This window comes from Eimeria acervulina, genomic scaffold, assembly GCF_000499425.1.
Source record: "Eimeria acervulina Houghton genomic scaffold, Eah_scaff580, whole genome shotgun sequence".
NCBI classification, from domain to species: domain Eukaryota; phylum Apicomplexa; class Conoidasida; order Eucoccidiorida; family Eimeriidae; genus Eimeria; species Eimeria acervulina.
Window position 1 is genome coordinate 1 of NW_013547261.1, and position 22,095 is coordinate 22,095.

Consider the following 22,095-nt stretch of genomic DNA (forward strand, 5'->3'; position numbering starts at 1 on the left):
CGCGTTTGTGGTCTAGTGGTAGAATACCTCGTTGCCATCGAGGTGACCCGGGTTCGATTCCCGGCAGACGCATTTTCTGTTTTTCTTTCCACCGCTTTCCTCGAAAATACTACTTTACGTTCCTGGAACTTGCTGCTGTTTGTTGCGATTTCGTAGAAAATATACAATTAAGTGGGCATTCGCTTATTCGAAACATTTCGTGCCCATGCGCCTTTTTCTCTCTCTCTGTCTTTGTTACTTTTCTTTACTGAGTGGTCGATACCGTCTTTCATTTCTTATTGTTTACGTCTTCCTCATCTGCAGTGTTTGCAAACGGACTAACGAAACAAAGCAAGCCGGTGTTTCATTAACTAAGAGAAGTTGTGTGGAGGATTCAATCTTGTTCCCATATGCGCAATCAAATTTACTTTGTATTCACCTGGGGAAAGTGCAATTGGCTGACGCGTTTGTGGTCTAGTGGTAGAATACCTCGTTGCCATCGAGGTGACCCGGGTTCGATTCCCGGCAGACGCATTTTCTCTTTTCCCCTGTTGATTGCTTGTTTATTTCACTATCCTGGACTTAGAATACACTCAAACAGAGACTATCAATGCGCGAGGATAAGAAGAGGAATTCCATACATATCTCTACAAATGGTGTGTGTACCTCTGATGCATTCATAGTGGTGTTCCCATGGCTACTGCTTCTTAGTTCACTGCACACGCATCTGCAAAGATAGATTTGCTCCTTTACTGAGCTGCCTTCGTTCCTAGAGGAGCGGTGCTACTGAAAGGTGTGCTGTGCTGAGCGGCGTTTGTTTTTGTGTTGCCATTGGTGTGCTATAGGGGAGCAATCAGTTGCTTTCGCTGTGCGTTTCTGAAGTGTAACGAGCCCTGGTGATTCATCATTTTCTTCTTTTTGCACGTAGGGAGGAGCATCTGCGCTGGGGGAAAACAGCAGAGCAGCAGATGCGAACGAACATCATGCGGTGTTTCTTTGCACTGAGCGGCATAACTTTCTGGAGAGGCAGCTGCCTTTGTATGAGACCGTTTCTTCTTCCTCAGGCATGCGAAGGGCAGCTAGAAGCCCCATTTACCTAACCATTATTCGTTCTGCTGACAAGGAAGATTGTTTGCGTTATGGGTATGGGATGAACGGCAGTGCTGCTGTTGTGCGCTCTTCAGAAGCAAAGGACAATACCAGGGTAATAAACAAATATCTCATATACATTAATGGAGTCGTCTGCTTCGACGGCAGCTTCTACTTCTGCTGCAGTTGCTTCCCTTTGTGCTCTGCCAAGAAGGCGGTTGCAATAGCAAACGAGACATAAGAAATTGCTTGAGGGGCCGCTGGTGTTTGTTGCAGGTGTATATGTACACCGTGTCCGTATCCCTCAAGTGTGTTTGCTGGACGGAATAAAGCCCTATGCTGCCTATGAGCCCTTCGTATCCAAGCCAGTGCCCTAACAAGTGAAGACAGCTGTATATGCGCCTAATCTACTTCTGCTACCCCCTCAAGCCAGAAGGGGCATTGCAAAGTGCTGCCAGCATGCTGGGCCGAGAGAGCCAGAGGGGCCTCTTCAGGAGCAGCAGCTGCTGCTAAGAAAACCCCCTCGTCTATCAGGGTGCAGACGGCATAGACAGCCTTCGCCTCCCACGCAGCAGCACACGCCACCCCTGCCAACTCCGTTGTAGGCAGCAACTCGCTTACGAACCTGCAGAAGCAGCACCCGCAACAAAGTATGCTGCGCTGCTGCAGCAGCAAGCTGCACATACACCCCAACGCACCCAACGACCCAACGGCCCCAGCAAATAAAAAAACCTGCAACAAAGAAAACACAAAAAAAACATCACACGTACCAGCTAACCAGCGCATGCGCATGCACTCGCGCTTCCTCTTGAAGACGGTCTAGAAGCCCCATCACCAACCACTGCACCGCCTGCTCCAGCTGCTCATCGCTAATCGGCTCCACGCCTCGCTCTTCTGCTTCTGCTGCTGCAGCATCAGCTGCAGCAGCAGCAAGTTTTGCTGCCTGCTCCTTTATTGCATTCCCCGATGTAGCTGAAGAAGGCGCATGGGCTAAGGCAGGAGGAGATGCCTGCGGTGACCCTGGTAAAAAGGCTGGTCTTCCAACAGCAACGGGAGTTGCTGTTGCTGCTGCTGCTGTTGCTGCTGCTGCTGCTCCACGCGGTAGTCTCGGAGTCGCTCCCCCACTATCAGGAGAAGCAGCTCTTCCTTGGGTAGCCGGCGTTCCCGTTGCTGCTGCTGCTGCTGCTGTTGCACCTGCAGATGGCGTGGCTGATGCAGCTGCGTGCCGTCCAGCGCTGCCGAGCAGTTGTTCATCCTGCGCGGCATCCTGCAGCAGCAACAGCAGCGGCAGCAGCAGCAGGAACCCATAGCAGCATCATACCGCACCCGTTCCGCTCAGCCTCCCGCACCTTTCTGGCATTTCGAACAGGCACTGCGTTCTCGGCTGTTGGGTTGGCTGAAGTTGCTGCCGCAGCAGCAGCCCCAGCAGCAACAGCAGCAGCAGCTAACCTGTGAGAAGATAAAGAGAGGAGGTGGACTCTGGCCCGCGGTAGAGTCTTCCGAAGGATCTGAAGCTGCCTGCTGCAGAAGACAGAGACCGTGCGAATGCAGCAGCAGCGCATCTCTGAAGGCTTGGGCTGCAGTGCGGCGGCTGCGGCCCTGCAATAGCGTCGCCAGCGAGACAGGAGCTGCTGCTGCTCCATCAGTAGCAGCAGCAGCAGGCTGCTGCTGCTGTGGTGAAGTGTACGGACGCCGGCCAACCCCTCCAGCCCCCGGCACGTACTGCCTTTCTACCAACTCCAACAGCTGCACAAAGCAAAACCAACAACACACTCAACGCAACTAGCAGCAGCACGAGCAGCAGCACAAGCAGCAGCAGCAGCAGCAGCAGCACTGCTCTGGATGCCTCCAGGAGGAGAGAAGAAAACGAAGTAATGGCAATCCAGCAGCTGCAGAAAATGCAGCAGCAATGGCAGCACCCAAGTCAGCGAGCAAGAGCAGCAGACACCGCCACCAAGTGGCTGAGCGCAGCAACAGCAGCTTACATCAGCAGCAGAAGGCCCCAGGAGGATAACTTCTCCGTCTTTTTTTCTGTAGACGCCTCGAGGGGCCCGAGAAGCCCCAGCAGCAGTTGGGGCTGCAAGCTGGCGGGGAGTCTGCTGCTGGTGCTGTTGCTTTTCCGCAGAGCCTCGATCCTCAGGCGTTCCCCCATGCCCCTGCTGCACTGCCTGCTGCAACTGTTGTTGCTGCTGCTGCTGCTGCTGCTGCTGGGGGTATTCTTCCAGTGTGTCTGGCCAGGTGCCTTCAGCCCACGGCTCAGAGTCCTTCTCTTCTATGAAATCTGCGGGCGGCAGTGGGCTATCAAACGCCCTTAAGACATTTTCACCTTCCAGGCGGCCAGCACCACTTGCTGCTGCTGTCGCTGCAGCTGCTGCAGCTGCTGCTCCTCCTCCAGGCCCGCCACCGCTGTAGGCGGCTTCTCGGCCAGTTCCCGCTGCAGTATAAACCGCCTGTGTCTTTGCAGCAGCAGCACTATGCTGCTGCTGCTGCTGCAGCTGCTGCTGCAGCGTCTCGCGCAGCACGGAAGCCTCGAGGCAGCAACCACGAAGCGCTGCTGCTGCAGCTTGGGCAGGGGCTGGGAGCATCTCCCACGAGAGTGCATTGGCGAGCAGGACTGCAGCACACATTAGCAGTAGCAGCAGCAGCAGAGTAAATACAACTCGCAAAGCAAGTTGGTGGAGTTGCAGGGACCTGCCGTTCCCTGGGGGGGTGAAGCAGCCGTAGCAGCAGCACCGAAACAGCAGCAGCCGCAGCAGCAGCGGCAGACAGCAGCATGTGCATTATTAAAAGCTGATTTCATCCGCATGCACAGGAAACGAAATCCACAGAGCAAATGCAAGCCAACCCAAAGACGAGACGCGCACACAGCTAGCAGGCAGTTGCCACAGCCACGAGCTGCTGCTGCATCGCTGTATGCAGAGACGGGATTAGAACTGCAACAGCAGCAGCAACAGCAGCAGCAGCAGCAGCAGCAACAACACCAGCAGCAGCAACAGCAGCAGCTACTGGGAATCCAACAGCTGAAAGCAAGCCAAGAAGATGAATGCTTCCACCTACATGCAGCAGTGCGTCTCCCGTCTATTGCTGCTGCTCCGTCCAGCCTCTTACGAGACCCCCGCTGCAGCAGCAGGTGCTGCTGGTGCATCTGGAGCTGTTCCTCTTGCTGCTGCTGCTGCTGCAGCAAGGCGCGCAGGTGCAGCTGCCTTTCCACCATATCCCAGTAGCAACGGAAACTCTTCTTGAGGGCAGCGCCATCCTCCGTGCCGGCCTCCAAAAGACGCAAAGAAGCAGCCACCGCCTCATGCAGGCGATAAGCCCCTGCCTTGCTGCTGCTGACCCTCCCACGTGCTGCTGCTGTACCTCGTGCTGCACCTCTTGCTGCAGCAGCATGGAGGGCAGAGCGCGAGATGGCTTCGTCCAGCTGCACCTTTTGCTGCTGCTTCTCCTTGCGCCTGCGCTTATCCTTTGCAACCAGCTGCTGCAGCTGCAGCTGCTGCCCAGGAACTGCTAACGCCATCTCCAGTTCGCCCTCAGCAGCTGCTGACGTGCCCGCTGCTGCTGCATCTGTTGGGGTGCCGTGGCTCCATCCTGCTTCCTCCTCTGGAAGCTGCCAGTCCCCCAGGCCCCCGTCTTGCTGCTGCAGCAGCGGGGCAACTGAGGCCCAACCGCGTTCCGGTGTATGGGCAGCTGAGACGGAGGCCCTTCTGTCTTTGCTGTTGCCGCTGCCTACGGAGGAGGGCTCGGAGGGCAGCAGCGGCCGTTGCTGCTGCTGCAGCAACCTAAAAGGAGAAGCTACGGCAGGGTCTACAGCAGCCCCCACAGCGACCTCTACGTTTAAGGGCCCCTGCATCAACAGCTCATGATGCCGCTGCTGCAGCGGAGTGGAAGCCGGCAGCAAATCACTCGCCACAGAGCTGAATGAACTGCGCCTCGAGATACCCTGCTGCACTGCTGCTGCTGCTGCAGCAGCAGCTGCAGCAGCAGCCGACTGCCACGGCAGCAAGGTCCACTGGTTCGCTCCACTGGCTCCCGCCGGCCGCCAGCTGCTGGGGGATGAGCCCAGCGCCGGCGCAGCACCAAGTGCAGCAGGAGGAGACACAGAAGCAGCGAGGCTTGTTGTGCTGCTCTCAGCAGAAGCAGCTGTTGGAGCATAACCAACCCCACCGGCCGGCGCCCTTAGGGCCCCCAGCTGCAGCAGCTCCTGCCGCAAAGCAGCAAACGGAGACGCAGCAGCACCCGGAGATGCCCGGAAGGGAGTAGCGCTTTGGGGCTCGCCCAAAGACCCCAAGAGCCTGAAACATACACATCACTGACACGGATGTCCTGCTATAGCTGCTGCTGCTGCTGCTGCTGCTGCTATACCCGCTTCAGCTGCCGCTGCTGCAGGTGGTGCGGCTGCAGGGAATTGGCGGCTTACCTCGAAAGTGCAGCCGACCCTTGAAGGCTCTGGGCTTCTTTGCGGTTGCTGCTGATGTGCTGCAGCAGCACTTCAGGCTCCGCACTGTTGCTCGCTGCGACATCGGTCAGCGCCAGTGGAGTGTCTTCCCCGAATTCTTGGGGATCTTGCTTTTGCTGCTGCTGCTGCTGCTGCCTACGCCGTTTGCGGCGCCCAAAGCCACGGGTTGGGCCCAAGAATGCTGCGAGGCCGTCGCGCCGTCTGGCAACCGTTCCAGCGTTGCTGCTGTCTCCTGCTGCTGCTGCTGCTGCTGCGCTGCTGGTTGCATCTAAGGCGAGGAGCTGCAGGCGGGCCCACAGAGCCCTCGTCTCCTGAGCGAGCAGCAACACGCAGTGCCCACCAGCAGCGCATGCAGTTGGGGGCTTTGCTGCGGTGTACGTACACCTCCCAGCCCCCGCAGCGGAATCATCTCGTACTCACCTGCAGCGTTAAAGATATCAACCCCGACGCCACTACAGCAGTTGCACACAGCAGCTGCGGCACCAGCTGTCCGTACACCGCACTTGCAGCAGAGAACGCAGCGTCATCAGCAGTCACCCCACAAGGAGGCAGCAAATCTTCCTCCAGCCGAGCTGAAACCCAACTGCAAACGACCCTGAGATCCGTCTGCAGCAGCACCTGTCTGCAGCAGCAGCAACACCAACAGCAGCAGAAGCAGAAGCAGCACAGCGCACGTGTGTGGCACAGAGCTCACACCTCAACGAGCTTTCTGCAGTTCAACTCTTAAAAGAATTCCAAACAGTTCAATAATCAAAACGAATTAACGGTGAAGCCACTCCGCCAATCAAAACAGCTTAGCTACTTAAATACAAAAGTATCTAGCAAAAAAGTAATTTAGCAATACGAATAAGTGAGGCGTGAAAACAATTCAGCAATATCAGAATTCAGCAATCAAAATATTAAAACATTAAAAAAACAATTTAGGGGGAAAAACAAGGAAAAACAAAAACAATTCAACATGAAAAACGACGTCACACGAAAAATGCTTCAATAAAAAATATTTCAACAATAAAAAATACTTCAGCAGTGAAAATAATTCAACAATGAAAATAATCCAACAGTAAAAATAATTCAGCAACTAAAATAATTCAATATTTGAAATAATTTACAATGAAAACGACTCAACATTTACAAAACAAGACATCATCGGATAGGCAATAGGCGATTCACCCTTTAAAATACTGCATATCTTATCTATAAAATTCAATTCAATTAATAAAGCGCAATAAAAACCAAAGAATAACGAAATAATACAACCTTAATCCAGAGAACAGTGCAAAGAAATACCCCGAACAACAAAATAATGCAATTTCAATACAAAGAACAATGCAAGAAGCATCTACCACACAAAATAATACAGCTTTAATCAAAAACATAGTGCAAAGAAACACCTCTAATACCATATAATACAATATTAATCTAAAGAACAGTGAAAGAAAACACCTAAATTACCATATAATGCAATGTAAATAGAGTCAACAGTGCAAGACAAAAATCTAAAACCCAACATAATGCATCACCAAACCGAAGAACAATGCAAGAAAATACCTAAAAAAGCAATACAATACGACGTCAACCCAAAGAACAATGAAAGAAAACGCTTAAAAGAATATAATGTAGTTCCAACCCAGAGAACAGCGCAAGAAAATACGTAACGCATTATAATTGACGATAACGGGAAGAGGAGCCAATACAAATATTCACAATGCAAACAATATAGAGCACAAAATAACACCTAAAGATATTTTTATAAAGAACAACACAACACCTAAAGATGTTTTCTTTCATTACAGCTGCACACACAATACCTTTTGCTGCTTTGCAGCCAAACGAGTTGTCTTGCTTTAAATGCAGACAAAGAAATTATGCATGCAATCGAAGCGAGAAGCATTTAAGCCAAAGTGAAGCCCGTGTAGCTCTTCTAGGGTTTAGGGTTTAGGGTTTAGGGGCTAGTGTTTACGGTTTAGGGTTTACCTTTTGCGTAATTTCTTAGGCTCGAAGGAAACTCGCCACAACTCGCGCACAGGCGGAGGGGCGCTTGAAAGAACAGCAAACGCCTCCCATGGGGCTTCATTTCCGTAAGAGAGAGCCAAGGGCTGCTCGCTGGAGGGGGAAGAGGATGCAGCCGCAGCAACAGCAGCAGCAGCAGCACCAGCAGCAGAAGGGCAACGCTGCAGCGGAAGCAGAGCGAGCGCGTTAGGAGAGCCCTCAGCTGCTGCTGTAGCAGCAGCAGCAGAAGGGTGTCTGAGGCCGCTGCCGCTTCCTGAAGCTGCTGTCTTCTCGTTGTCGCTGGGAGCTACGGAGAAGGCAGCGGCAGGGTACAGATGGCCCCCAAGGCCGCCCACTCCCACAACATTTAATGCAGTGTTGCTTTGAGGGGGTTCATTCTCTTCATTAGAAACAGAAGAAGAAGACAGCCCGCCAGCGAATGCAACAGCAGAAGAAGCCATTGTCGTTCGTTCCCTTTAAAACCAACCTTCCGCAGGCACCACACACTGCTGCTGCTGCTGCTGTGGTGCTGTTGCTGCTGCTGCTGCTCCACCCTGGCGACCCCAGAAGGCACCTTGCGAATTCTGGGAGGCAGGCGGAGAGGGGGCCCTAAGACAACCCCATGGAGGCCCCCACCCGCCTGCAGCTGCAGCAGCAGCTGCTGCTGCTACTGCAGCGGAAAAACTCAAGACTGGTCGATTGAAAAGAGGCCAGAGCCCCCAGCGAAGGGACACCTACTGCGTTGCTGCTGATGCAGTTGTTGCTGCTGTTGCTGTCGGTGCTGCTGTTGCTGCTGCCAGTGGCGTCGCCAGTGTAGCAGTTGCTGCTGCTGCTGCTGCCTCTGCTGGTGTGGCCGCTCGTCTTGCTGCTGCTCATGTCGCTGCTATAAGCTCAGAATGAGTTGCAGGGTTTGCAGGTTTCAATATGCTGTTCTATGAGAAGGTTACCCTTAGGGGGGAGCAAGTAACACACCACCCCCCTTGGGCGGCTGTGTGGCGGGGGTAAGGCGGCTCTCTTTGAAACAAAGCAGGTAAAAATAAGCCAATAAATTTAAACATTAACTCTAATAGACAAGAAAAAATAACTCAAGGTAAAACAGAGCCCCAGCAGCCCCCGAAGGGGCCCCCAACACCAGCAGCAGCCGCAGCCCTCACAAGCGCAGCAGGCAGTTAATTGCAGAAACTTGCGGCTATTAGAGGGCTCTAAGGAAACTCAAAGGAGAAAATGTTTAATTTATTGTAATTAAATACAATATTTCATAATGTCTGTTTCAGAGGGTGCGCCCTCAGAACCTAGGCCCTCCGCGCTAATACAAACGTTCTAGCGCCATATACAGCAGTGGAGGGAGACGTTGCAGGCTTCTTTCAACGCTGAGACATATTGTTGTCTTCCTCTGCTGCTGCTGGCTCTTTTTGAAGCTGCTGCTGCTGCTGCTGCACCAGCAGCAGCAGCAGCAGCAGCAGAACTTCAAATAACAGCTCGGCGCAAAACGCGACGGACCCCGTAGCGCCGCATCAGATACTGAACTAGCAGCAACAAACATAAGCACAGCTACAGCAGCCAAGGCAGCAATAGCAGCACAGCCCCTGCAGCAAGAGCAGCAAACACAACAGCAACAGCAACAGCAAGAACCTCTACAGCGCAGCAGCACGGAGCAGCAAAGGACGCCGCATCAAGAGGAATTTAGAATGGCTCGTCTCGAGTCTTCCGCAGCGGACCCAGGGGCAGCAACTACCATCCATGCTGCAGCAGCAGCAGCCGCAGCTCTATATGCAGCAAGAACCGCCACGAATGCAACAACAGCAGCAGCCACAAGGGAAGCAGCAAGAGCATCAGCTTCACATGAAGCAGCAGCACCCACAAGAGCAACAGCTGCAGCAGCCACAGGCGCAACAGCCAGGGCGGCAGGAGCCACTGGTGCAGCAGCAGCTGCTGCACTCAGTTGCTGATGGCCTGCCGCTGTCTTTTATCAGTTCTGCATCGCAAGAAGGGCAGTACCCCAGCGGGGACCTGCAGCAGCAATCGCAGCAACAACAGCAGCACGAGCAGCAGAAGCAGCAGCATTCTAACAGGGTCACTGACGCCTTTCAGGTCAAGGCTGAGAGTGGAATGGAGGACGGCGGCGCTGCCGACTCCACAGGCAGCAAACGCAGCCGCTGCAGCAGCAGCAGCAGCAGCAGCATTTCCTGCAAGGAGTGCCAAGGCCTCTACTTTCACCCTCCGAAGTTCGTTGCGCCTCCTGCACAGAGCCAAGAGGAGCTGCTGCTGCCCCCGCCTCCACCGCAGCTTCGCTGGGACCTCTTGAAGCAGGCTGAGGCCCTTCGGCATCACTGCATCATCCCCAGCAGTAGCAGCAGCTACAGCAGAAGCAACAGTGGCAAGGCTGCTTGGTGGTCTGCTGCAGCACAGAGGGAGTTGTTCTTATGCCCTTATGATGCTGCGGGCTTCCCTCGCGAACTCAACGGCCTCCCCACGAAGAGAAAGCTGGCAGAAAGAGGCGCCGTGTCTGTCGACTTAGGAGCCCAAGTACACAGATATGACCAGCAGCAGCAGCAAGAGCAGCAGCAGCAGCAACAGAAACAGCAGCCGCAGGAGCAGCAGCAGCACCGGCTAAAACTCCAAAAGCAGCAAGAAGCAGGCTCCACGAAGCACGAACCCCCCACGGATCCCGATACCACTAGCACCGGCACTAACGCCCATAACAGCGCAGACATTAACAGCAGCAACAGCAGCAACAGCAGCAACAGCAGCAGCAGCACGGGGCCGTGTGGCCGTTGCAGTGGCTTAAAGCTAAGGTTCGACCTGCCTCGAGCTGCACCCAATCCCCCCTTGCCAGAGCCTGCCCGCAGGGGGCCTCTAATAGGTAGAGCCTTGCGCCGCCTCCGGCAGCAGCAGCAACAGCAGCAGCGGGGCCATGCTTCAGACGATAGCAGCGCGAGCAGCGGGAGCGACATTGCTGCTGACGAGCTGCTGCCAGATGCCTATCTCAGTTTAGGGGGGCGGCCCCGCCCCTGCAGGGCCTCGCACATGGAAGCAGATTGGCTAATGAGGCTGCAAGACCCCCCCCAAGGCATTGAGGGTCTTGACATATTTGCTGCTGCTGCTGCTGCTGCCGTTGCACCTGCTGCCCTTCTGACTCCGCTAGTGAACCACGCTGCCTTAGAAGCGCTCCTCAACTCTACCAGCCCCCCCACTAAGGCTTGCAACCGAGGCAGCAGCGGCAGCAAGTGCAGCAGCAGCACCACCGCCAACGCCAGCAGCAGCACCAACAACACCACCAGCAGCAACAACAACACCAACAGCAGCAGCCCCGACTGCAACCACAGCAGCAACTGCAGCAGCAGCAGCCTTGATGATCTAGAAAGCATCCTTGACCATGAGGCCGCTTACCGGCCCCCAACCTACCTCGAACGCATTGCGGCCTTTGCGCATGCAAGGGCTCTGACAGCTCCCGCGCTGCGCCTGTCGCTGCCGCAGCAGCAGCAGCAACAGCAGCAGCACTGCGAACAGAGGCAGCCGCTGCCGCTGCTTGCGGCCCTCATCTCGCGCAGCATCATGCGGCATGGGTCGGAGGGAGGAGCGGCAGCTTCCGCTGCAGCAGGAGCAGCATCAGCAGCAGAGGGCCTCCGCCTACGCCGGAAGGGCTTCAGGCCGCTGCAGGGCGAAGCTTCTCATTTGGATTACCGTCTGCTGCGGAAGGCCTTGCGTTGCTTCGGGCGCAACAAGTGTGCCCTTAGCAGAAGCAGCAGCAGCAGCAGCAGCAGGGCGTTTGCTGACTTCACTGCCGTCAAGGCGAGACTCGAGGGCCTTGCTTGCGGAGATATTCCCTTCGACCCAGATGGCTTATGGCTGAAGACGCAGCAGCAGCAACAGCAACATCAACATAGGCAGCAGCAGCAGCAGCAGACGCTGGATGGCTTTGGCAGCTCGGATAGCTCTGCACTTCCCCTAATGCACGCCGCGATGCGGCGGGTGCGGCTGTCGGCGAAGTACAGACACCCGAGTGTCCGCATCAGCAGCAGCAGCAGCAGCAGCATCAGCAGCGGGAGCGGGAGGGCGCAGGGGATAAACTTTTGGCAGAGAGCTTCTGTAGGTGTTGGCTGTGGGGTGGTGCTGGCAACGCATGCTGCTTCTTCAGGTGCTTATTATTTTGAGGTGATCGTGGGTCCTGTGCCCAGCGAGCAGCAGCAGCAGCAGGTGATGCAGCAGAGCCAGCGAGGTCTGCCGCCTCAGGAGGAAGAGCAGCAGCAGCAGCAGCAGCTAGAGGCCTCTTCGCAGTGCGATCTCCGTGTGGGGTGGAGCACAAGGCGGCATCCCCCAGCAGCGCCTTTGGGTGCTACCCCTTACTCTGCAGCCCTCACACTCCGAGGTGCGGCGGCCTGGGCTGGGTTGGAGCTGCCTTGCTTCTACCCTCCGTTGAAGGAAGGGGATGTCGTCGGCTGCTGCATTCGTCTACTGCAGGAGCCGCAGCAGCAGCAGCAACAGCAGCAGCAGGAAGCGCAGCGGCAACAACACGAAAAACAGGCATTCGGGGGTGCAGCTGCGGCAGGAGTAGCAGCAGCAGGAAGAGCAGCAACAGCAGAAACAACAACAACAGCAGCAGCAGCATCAACAGCAGCAAGAGCAGCAGCAGGTACCGGGTGTGGTGATGCGTACCGTGTATCGAGTTGGATGGATGCAGATCGTTTGGCTCAGGGGTTCCACCGCAGCGCGGCGGGTTTGAGTGACAGCAGTAGCAGCAACAGCAACAGCAACATCAGCAGCAGCAGGGAGGAGGCTGCATGCGGGGGGTTGCGTTTTGCAGGTTTGGGTTCTTATGTGGAGTTTACTGTAAACGGTGTGTCTTCAGGGGTGTGCGCTTTTGGGGCAGCAACAGCAGCAAGCAGCAGCTGCTGCGGCCTCCTTGCTGATGAGTACTTTCCGGCTGTCTCGCTTATGGGGGGCGGCAGCTGCGCAGTGAACTTCGGCCCCTCTTTCTGCTTTCCCCCGCCTGCTGCTGCATCGCCCTACCAACCTGCTTGTTTGCTGCCGCTGCCGCGAGCAGCGCCACTCACCTGTGATGTATACAGCTGCCTTCTGCTGCAGCACCAACTTGTAGCGGACCCCCAGCGCCTCCTCCTCAGACCCCGTACCCTCGCAGACGTCGTCCAGCAACGCGTACTCGGAGACAACAAACAGCAACAACAGCGCCAGCAGCAACAGCAGCAGCGGCAGCAGCAGGATGGGACCCTACACAATCCCCCACTAAAACGAGAAGTTTCGAACTGCGTAGATCGCAGCAACGAAGCACCGCTAGCAAGCAGCCCAAACCCGCTGAAACCTGAAGCGCCACACAAGGTATCCACTGAAGCACACCAGCAGCAGCAGCAGCGGGGGGAAGAACCAGACCAACAGGATGCAAAATCCGAGGGCCCTGCCTCTCAGTGCGATATCATTAGCAGTAGCAGCAGCAACAGCTGCTTCTCTACGAACGACTCAAGCAACAGCAGCAGCAGCAGCGCGATGGATGCGTTGGACTCGGCAGAGGCGGCAATGCTCCGCACTGCCGACGCTCTGCTGCGGTCCCCTGAGGAGGTCAGACAGCTGCGGAAGGGCCTGCAGCGGCAGCAACAACAACAGCAGCTGCTGCAGTCAATCCACCGCTGCGCGTTTCAAGCTCAACTTAGAAGCTGCAGCGCAGTGCTCGAGGAAGCAGCAAGACATTGGCGAGTCCGCCGGGCCCACCGCGTCCGCAGGAAGATGCCTTGGGTCCGGCACAGAAGCAACCTGCGCAGCAGCAGCAGCAGCAGCACCAACAGCAGCAGCGGCAGCAGCAGTGACAACAGCAGTGATGAAGCCGCCTGCGGTTTTTCGTCGCGAGAAGCAGGTGAAACAAGTGAGGCTAGAAGCTTTGGCCAGCAGCAGCCCCAAAAAGAGGTTATACCTGCAGTAGCAGCAACTGCTGCTGCTGCAAGTCCAGTAAAAACGGATTCGTCGTTGGCTTCAGGATCAGTGCCTTCGAAGGAGGGCGGGAAGTGCAACACCAACACCGTTAGCGCCAGCAACATTAGCAGCGACAGCAACAGCAGCAGCAGCAGCAGCGGCACTCCTTATGTAGACTTCAAGCACCCGTGCAGCGTCCTGTTCTCATTTCTACTGCCCACACTGCGGGGCCTTCATCCCCCCGCACCACTACGGCTGTCAGGGCCCTCCATAGGGGGAGGGGAGGCAGCAGCAGCGGCAGCACCAACAGCAGCCGCAACAGCAGCAGCAGAAGCCGCCGCAGCTTGGAGGCGCTTTGTGTTTCTCTTCTGGTTGGTTGTGGCGCCCCTTGATAGTCAGCGGCGGCCCCTCAGCCCTGCAGTGTTTGTTAACAATGATGCGGTGGCTGCCCACCGCAAGACCAGGCCCTCTGCAGCGGTGCGTGCTGCTGCTGCTCCTGCTGCTGCTGCTCTTCCAGGCCCTGTTGGAGCAGTCCCTGCTGCCGGATCGGATGCTGCAGCAGCGGCAGCAGCCGCGGGGGCCAAGGGCAGCTCTCAGCCTGCAGGTCGCTGCGGCCGCTCTGGCAGGGGACCCTCACGGCGCAAAGGAGGCGTTGGTGGCGGTGCAGCTCGGGGCACAGCAGCAGCAGCAGCAAGTGCTGCAGCTGCTGCTGTGCCTTACGAAACGGTGCAGGTGGGGCAGCTCATGCTGCAAGTTCCGCAGGGCTCGCTGGCAGACTGGGCTGATGAGGAGGCCCCGCCTGAGCCAGAGGCCGCCATAGAAGTTCTAAAAGGGAAGCGAATAGCGCCGGGAGGCGTCAGCAGCAGCGCTGCTGCTGCTCCTAGTGCTGCTGCGGAAGACGACGTGGGCGCGCTGGCGGCGGCCCTCGTGGAGCCGCTGCCGCTGCCTGTTGTGCTGCAGCGGCGCATCGGGGTGAAGCCGCGGCAGCTGCTGGAGGCGCTTGGCTGCAGGTTTCGTGTGGTATCGCTCGAGCTGGCGGGAAGCCACGCAGCAATTGCAGGGGTTAGGTGTATCTACACTGCAGTCGTGCGGCTGCGGCAGCTGCAGGCGAAGGCCCAAGCAGCAGAGGAGGAAGCAGCAAAAGACGTGGCCTGTGAGTTTTGGCTGGAACAGCACTGCGGCGCCCTTTGCGGCTTCTAAAGAATAGGCGTCCCTCGTTCGCTGCTGCTGCTGCTGCTGCTGCTGCTGCAGTGTACGACGAGACATAAGGCGTCTAGGTAAGCAGAGACCGGACAGACAGTTTGAATTGTCTCTGCTTATGACGACTTAGAGCAGAATTCCCTCCCTTAAGACCCTCAGCAGCATGCGGCTAGCAGATATATGAAGGCCCCACACGAGGGCGCGTTCTTTGTTTTTCTGCAACATCACGCTGCTAGTAGCAGACCTTTGAATAGAGGCTCCCACGAGCATCAAACCCCTTTACTGCAGGATTTACTTCAACTGCAGCTGTAGGTGTAGCTGTACATGTAGCTGTATCTCCCTTGCTTGTAGTGCTGACTTAAGGGGACAGCCTGCGCTCTTCTCTGTTAGTGTTGCGCTGTCTGCCCTCGCGGGGTAGCTGTGCTGCTGCTCGCCACTGCTGCAGCAAAGCCTCGTCATTTTTCTGTAGGGGGGGCTCGCGGCAGCTGCAGCAGCTAAGGGATGGATGGCTACGTACATAACCGCTGGGGGCCCTTCTCAGCCTTTGGGGCTTTGGAGGCCCCTGGTCCTCAACGTGGAGGTTTACAGCGGCTTCCTTGAGATGGGATTAGCCTTCACCCAGGGCGATACGGCGCAGCCAACAAAAAAGAAACGAAATCAAAGTGCAGCGCTGCTGCTGCTGCCACCTGCCCTGTTGCGCAGCAACAACAGCAGGCGGGGCTTTCTTTGATTCCTACAGCCTGCCGCAGGCAAAAGGGACGCTAAGGCCTCTCAGTCGCACACTAGGGGTCCATACACCCCCTGCTAGGGCTAGAAGCTGCCCGCCGCAAGACAGTGCTGCTCCACGCTTCCCCTTCATAGAAAAAAATGCAGCGCCAACGGCACTGGCGAGCTGAGGCCGCTGCACCAAATGCAGCACAAAGTGCAATGGACAGCTGCAGTTGTTCCTTGCTGTTGTGGGCGGACAGCAGCAACCCAAAAGAGCAAGGCATTTGAGAGAGACAGCAACCGCCCTGCAACGGGGCAAGCCCAGGAGAAGACCGATGCCCACGCAGTGCACAATTGTCTTGGCATCCGGGCTGTCTCAGCTCAACAGAACGCGCATTTTAATTCAAAGGTTGGGGCTTAGGGATTAGAGTTAAGAGCGGCAGGGTCTGCAATGTGTAGAGAACGGGGGCAGACTGTTTGTTGGCCGTACAGTTCTCTCTGGGCGCTGCTGTTCTGAGCTCATGCCCCTTCGTTCCCTTACGTTGCTGCTAAGGCAGCACCTTCGCTCTGGAGGCCCCTTGAGGCCCCCAGGACTACTTGCCGCTCTTGTACGGGGCAGGGAGGGCGACAGGCTGCAAAGGAGAGTGCAGGGCTCTGGCTTAAACGAGAGCTGCGGAGACTTTGTCTTCTTCGAGGGGCGCTCCCCCCAGGCCCATCCCGGATGGATGGGCTTCCCTCTGGGGGGTGTCTCTGCACTTCCGCAAATGCAGCTAACTATTTTCCAGCTAGCGTTGCATCGCATGCACACCAAAGAAGACGAGCCTCACCCTGTCTCTCTCTGTTTTGTGTTTTGAATGCTGGGTAAATGCGCTGCCTATGTGCTGTCTGTACACAAGAGAGGCTACGCAGAACGGTTTTGACAACCGGAGAGGCCTGCAACTGCCGAACACAGCGCGTTTCAGTGAGCCTGCAACTAAAACACCTTAAACTGCAGCACACAGAAACTGAAAACGGAGACCTGGTAAAGAGCCTACTGCAGTTTAAGGCGTTTTAACTGCATTTGAAGATCCCTCGCCTCCACCTCCAAGAGCAATGCGAAGCAACCTGCAGCCCATTGGGTTGCTACTCATCAGCAGTCGTACCATTCCGCGGGCTGGTGCAGCCTTCTACAGGCTGCTGTTATTGATCTCACGAGTAGTTCAGCGCTGTCTCTCAGGTGTACAGACAGCGCACTAGCCGTGCGTCTAGAGATCCTTTGAAGGGCGCCCCTCAGGGCAAGGAAGCGGATGCAATTTCTAAGGCCTCATGCAGCGCATGCAGAGTGGCAGGTGATGCCTAAGAGGCAAATTCTAGAAGATCCGACGCAGAGAAAACAGGCTGTCGTTTAAAGCATAAGCTGCACTCTGTGGGGTCCACGATTCCCCTCCACTTCCCCCTCTGGGATTTCAATCTCTTAAGGAAAGTGCGCATTGCTCGGCTCCACTCTGTTTCTGCTAAGCAGCAGCTCTAGCGCTGTGCTTGTGCCCTAAGGCCTGAAGTGTACAAACAGCAATTCGCCGCTACGCGGAAGTAGCACTGCACGCTGCTCTCGCAAAATCTTTTTGCAGCTTGCCAGTCGGATAGGGAACACTACACAGATAGGGGGAGGCCCTGAGTAACATAGTCGCATCATGCTGCAACAATAGCCATTCAAACAACAGCTACAGCGGCATCAGCACAGCAAACAGCAGCAGTAACAGCCACCGCAGCAGCAGCAGAAAGGCCGCCCCAGCAGCCATAGCTAACGCAGGAGTCAATGAAGCAGTATCAGAAACAGCAAGCAAGCATATAGAGAAATAACAGAGGAAAAACACCGCGGTCAGCCATAGTGCGCGCAGGAGCCAGGCACCTATACACCATTAGCAGCAAGCGAACACCAGCCCGGAAGCCAACACCAATATTAGAAGCAACTATTACTGTCTGTCAGTTGCTGCATTTGCTGTTAATCTCTTAGAAGGAGATTAATAGTCGCTGCTCACGCCGGAGCTGCTAGCCGAGCGTAGCTGCTTGTGTACGTAGGGAAGCTTCTGTGTAAGAGCGCGCGTAGTAACAAAGGAGTTAGACGACCCAAGTCAATTAACATAATAATAATGATAAAGAAGACGCTTCATAATAACTTCACAATAAACAAATAGAATGCAGCTACAACAAAGACAGAAACACCGCAGCAAGCCTCCGCATGCAAAGGTCCCGCCCCCGCGCCGGTGGGTGCAGGCGGCTTTGGCTGCTAGGGAGCGTTTTCTTGCTTAGCTTTAAAGTGAATGATATATTTATGTAATATCAGTCAAACACTTAACTCCACTCCTCACTAACGAACACAAGTACCGCTGCAGCTGCTACAGCCTCAACGGCAGATAGCGAGCCCTGCGCTTCCTGCAGTGTGGCCGTATCCCTGTGCTGCTGCTGCTGCTGCTGCTGTTGCTGCTGCTGCCGTTGCTGCTGCTGCCGGTGCGGCTGTTTCTGCTGCTGGCCTAACAGTTGGCAGTCGAGGAGGCAGCAACTCGAGCGGTCCTCCCCACATCTTGCATCTTTTTGCTGCTCTTGCAGCAGAGTCCTGTCCTGTAGCTGTCATTCCGTTACTCGGCTTCCGCTCTTCTGCTTCTATCTCTACTAGGCGTTCCATCGCTGCTTCGCTGCTGCTGCTTGGAGGCTCTTTAAGGGCCTGAAATGAGGAGCCAGGTGGCGGCGTAGCGGCAGCTGGGCCCCCTGTTCCTGTGGGTGCGCCGCGCCGATGTCCTCTCACCCGCGAGGCAGCAGCTGCGGGTTTTCCGTTTGAGGCAGTTGGGAGGAGCGTCGGCTGCTGTTTGATTGCTGCAGGGCTTGGGAGGGCGGCTTTCTTTCTCTAGCAGGCCGTTGGCTGAAGGGCATCGCCTGCACGGCTGTTGTTGCTGCTGTTTCCTCAGCTGTCTATGGGCTGCTGCGGGTGTCCCTTGGCTGATACTGTTGGAGGCGTACAGCTTCTGAAGGCGCCTTGGGCAGCCTGCAAGCCAGCGAAGCAGCTGCAGGCCAATGGAGACAGAGGACGCAGCAGCACCAGCGAAAGCTGCGGCCGGAGATGAAGAGCAGCAGAGCCAAACACCCTGCGCAGCAATGCAAACATCCCTCGCCCCGCCTGTTGCTTCCGGTGCTGCAGCAGAAGCAGCAGCAGCAGCTGACGGCGACGACAAGGCCGAGCAAACAGCCAAGCGGCAGCGGCTCAGCAGCGAACGAGAAGCAAATAAGGAAGAGACAGAGGAGCAGACAGCTGGAGGTTCAGCTCCTGAGGCGGCACTTAGCGCTGAAGATAGCCGCTTGAGGCAGTCTCCTTACCCAGCTGTAGCCGCAGACCCGCATTCCAATTTTGCACAAACAGGACAGCAGCAGCAGCACCAGCAGGAGCAGCAGCAGGAGGACGAAGCTGCAAGGACAGAGGGCGGCTGCTTTTCAAGCGGTATGCCCGCTTGGGTTTCTGCTGCTGCATCTTCTGCTGCAGACAGTGCTGCTGCAGCAACTGAGCCTCAGCAGGGCTTTGGGGGTCTCCACTTGGGTGTCTTTTTCGGCTCTGGCGGCGATGCCGATGCAGTCAGTAGCGGCAGCCTCAGATGCCCTGACATATCATCAGGGCCCCCTCCGCAGCTCAATACCAGCCTGGAGGCCCCATTTGGGGGCCCCCCAGCGCCGCCACATGCGCCGGACCCTCAAAGCGGGGGCTCCGCCACTGTTGATTCCACCAGCCCCTCAGGGCTATCCGCAGATACTTCCGACTTTCCGGGGCCCCTTGGGGGGGCCCCAACAGCAATAGCCTCGCACGGGGACCCCACAGGGCACAGTTCAAGGGCAACAGGAGGCCCCCTGGAGGCACCGCACTGGCCAGCTGCACAGGCGGAGGCAGCAGCAGCTGCTGCCTCCGCTGCAGATGCTGAAGCTGTTGTCGATGCAGCGGAGCCAGTAGAATTTCGAGCAAGAAAGGGGCAAGCTGAGGCAGCAACTGGAGCTGCAGCTGCAGCAGCAACAGCAGCGCCTTTTGCACCTTTGAACTCTGAGGCAGCCGGGGATCCCCCTGCGACCAACCCGAAGGCTGAAGGGGATGGCCAGGGGAGCAGCCGCAGCAGCGCTGGCGCCTCAGCAGATGCAGCAGCAGCAGAAGCAGCAGATGCTGCAGCAGCAGCAGAAGCAGCAGATGCAGCAGATGGAACGAGTGGAGAGTCAGTGACTGTCTCGGCGGAAGAGGACCTTTATCATGTATCTTCATCTCCACTAGGAGCACCCTCTTCTTCTTCTTCCCCTTCATCTTCTGCTGCTGTTGCGGGGGTGACAAATGGCAGCGCGAACATCAGCAGCGAGGAAGGCGGCAGCAGAGGGAGAGCAGAAGAAGCGGCAAGCAGCAGCCGCTGGCCGCGCTTACCTGCTTCGGCTTGTGTAGAGAGCCGGTCTAGCGGGGCAGCGAGGAGCGCTACGGAAAGCAGCAGCAGCAGCAGTAGTAGTAGCAGTAGCAGCAGCAGCAACAGTAACAGCAGCGGTGCCGGGGCTGAAGTGTTGGTGGCTGAGGAGGATGGTGTGGGGGAGGTGAATGAAGTGATAGATCTCAGCGCCTCTGAAGCTGCTGACTCCGATGCAGCAGATGATGTTTCCGTGCTGTATGTGGACACGGATGCTGTTTGCCGTGACAGGAGCTCTGGCGGCTCTGCTGGGGGGAGCGTAGCAGCTGGGGGTGCGGGGGTGCAGGGCCCCTTAGCTAGCCCTGGGGCGCTGCATGGGAGCTCCTCTGCTGCTGCAGCAGCAACAACACCAGCAGCAGCAGCAACAGCTCAAGCGGCAGTTGTGCTGGACTCAGACGACGATGATGTAGTGGAGCTTCGGTGCCATCACGCTGCCCCTGCGCCGTCATATGCGCCGCACGGTTATGTCTGGAGGGGTCCCATGGGGCTGCAGCCGTATGGCATGGGCCCCCTGCAACTCGTGCCTTACAGTCGACCGCCGCTGGGCGTAGAAGAAAGGGAGGAGGAGGAGACAGCCAGCAGCGCGGCGCTCCCCCGCTGCCCCATTTGCCTCAAGAAATACAGACAGCAGCAGCAGCAGCTGCAGCTGCAGCAGCAAGAAGGCGACAACAGCGAGCAAAAACCGGCAGAACGGAGGCAGGGCGGCAGTGGCGACCCTTCAGAAGCTAATGCAGAACACCGAGGGGCTTCAGGCTCTCCTGGAGGACACAGCAGTGCAGATCACCCGCAGCAGCAGCAGCAACAGCAGCAGGCGCAGCAACAGCCGTGGCAGCAGCAACAACTGTTGCAGGCTCGCGCTCCTTTTGGGGTGCCGGGGGCCCCGTTAGGTGGATCTGTACCACAGCCTGAGAGCGACCATGTGGTGGCACTGCGATGCGGCCATGTGTTTTGCAAGACATGCATTCTGGCAGCGCTGCGGACGCGGCGGCAGTGCCCTGTGTGCCGCGTTGTGCTCAAAGGCAACAAGCCGTACCAACGCATCTTCCTTTAGAGCTGGAGCTGTGGTGCTGCCGAGCCAGCAGCACAGCACAGGCAGCCCCAGTGCATAGAAATTAACAACGCACTGAGGAGCGAGAGGGGTTGCGGGGGTTGGTTTGGACGGCTTATGCCATGGAGTTGCTACGGGGGTGATGAGGCGCCCCCGCCTGCTCCACCTGGTGAGGCTCCCAGCTCAACTGCTGCCTGCCAAGCCTTACCTTAGCAACAGGGCAAACGGTGTGCCGATATTGTGGGCAGACCACCGCACCGCCCTGTGTTGCCCGAGAGGGCAGTGTCTGCGGTGTTACGTCCACCGTTCTCTAGTGGACAGAAGAGTTTGCAGTTTTCTGTTATATGTGTGAAAGAAGATCGTTTAGTTGCTGAAGCGGCGCCTGCCGTCATCCCATACCATAGGGTCACCACACTACGTGGCCAGTTCAGCGCCTTCCCGTTGCGTGAACGCCTGCTGTAGTGTAGGGAACTTGGCTACATTTGAAGCAGAGCTGGGCACTGCGCGTACAAGTCTCACGCTGTAGTGTAGGTGCTAGAGCCAGCCAGGCGCTTGTGTACTTTTAAGTATTTCCCTTAGGCCTGTCCGTCAGGAGCTGCTAGGCAGCGAACACCCCTCCCTACCAGGGTCACCTGCACTTGCACGAACACTTCCAACTTTTTAGAGGCGATGCACAGAGGAACCTGTGTGGTGGTCAGAAAGCATTAACAGTTTGCGCCTGTCAACAAAAAATTAGGATTGCAAAGAAAACCTTGGAAGAGTGCAGTAGCATAGCATGTGGCGCTGGGGAGACCTGAGGATTGGGGGGTGGGGTTATGTGGGGAGTTGGAGGGCAGCAGCGAGGCTGAGGGGAGATAATGAAGCGTCTCCAAAAGCCTATCTTTTTACATCATAGCAAATTGAATTTTTAAAAAAATTACACCATAAATAAAATACCTTTAAGCCCTTGTTGACAGGACTGGCACTCGGTCCGAATCGTCTAGAGGTTAGGACAACACGTTGTGGCCGTGTAAACCCAGGTTCGATTCCTGGTTCGGACAGGTTTTTTGTTCCTTGTAACGTTACCTTACTTGCTTCTCCTGACCACGTGCGGCGTCTGTGTTTCTATCTCGTGTCCTTACTTGCCTCTGTTCAGCCCCCTATGTTACCCGTCGCTAAGGGACAGAACACCACTCACCACAGCCTGTTTTATGCATGCGCAGCATACATAATACAGTTCCGTGTATGCGGAACCATGCATGGAAGTG

The 22,095-nt window shown here is 56.5% G+C and overlaps 3 protein-coding genes across 3 annotated transcripts; 2 read left to right on the forward strand and 1 right to left on the reverse strand.

Annotated features, from left to right (window-relative positions):
- Nucleotides 1-1,470: 1,470 nt before the first annotated feature.
- On the reverse strand, nucleotides 1,471-8,389 carry EAH_00043430 (hypothetical protein, conserved; the record flags this gene model as incomplete). Its single annotated transcript, XM_013391705.1, has 9 exons — nucleotides 1,471-1,693; nucleotides 1,839-2,335; nucleotides 2,518-2,814; nucleotides 3,054-3,682; nucleotides 4,126-5,360; nucleotides 5,486-5,835; nucleotides 5,945-6,146; nucleotides 7,499-7,987; nucleotides 8,199-8,389. The coding sequence occupies 9 exons, from the start codon at nucleotides 8,387-8,389 to the stop codon at nucleotides 1,471-1,473; spliced, it is 4,113 nt and encodes a 1,370-aa protein (XP_013247159.1).
- A 915-nt stretch (nucleotides 8,390-9,304) lies between these two features.
- EAH_00043440 (hypothetical protein, conserved) lies at nucleotides 9,305-14,635 on the forward strand (the record flags this gene model as incomplete). Its single annotated transcript, XM_013391706.1, has 1 exon — nucleotides 9,305-14,635. The coding sequence occupies one exon, from the start codon at nucleotides 9,305-9,307 to the stop codon at nucleotides 14,633-14,635; it is 5,331 nt and encodes a 1,776-aa protein (XP_013247160.1).
- A 3,756-nt stretch (nucleotides 14,636-18,391) lies between these two features.
- On the forward strand, nucleotides 18,392-20,851 carry EAH_00043450 (hypothetical protein, conserved; the record flags this gene model as incomplete). The annotated part of the gene is made up of 1 exon (XM_013391707.1): nucleotides 18,392-20,851. The coding sequence occupies one exon, from the start codon at nucleotides 18,392-18,394 to the stop codon at nucleotides 20,849-20,851; it is 2,460 nt and encodes an 819-aa protein (XP_013247161.1).
- Nucleotides 20,852-22,095: the final 1,244 nt, after the last annotated feature.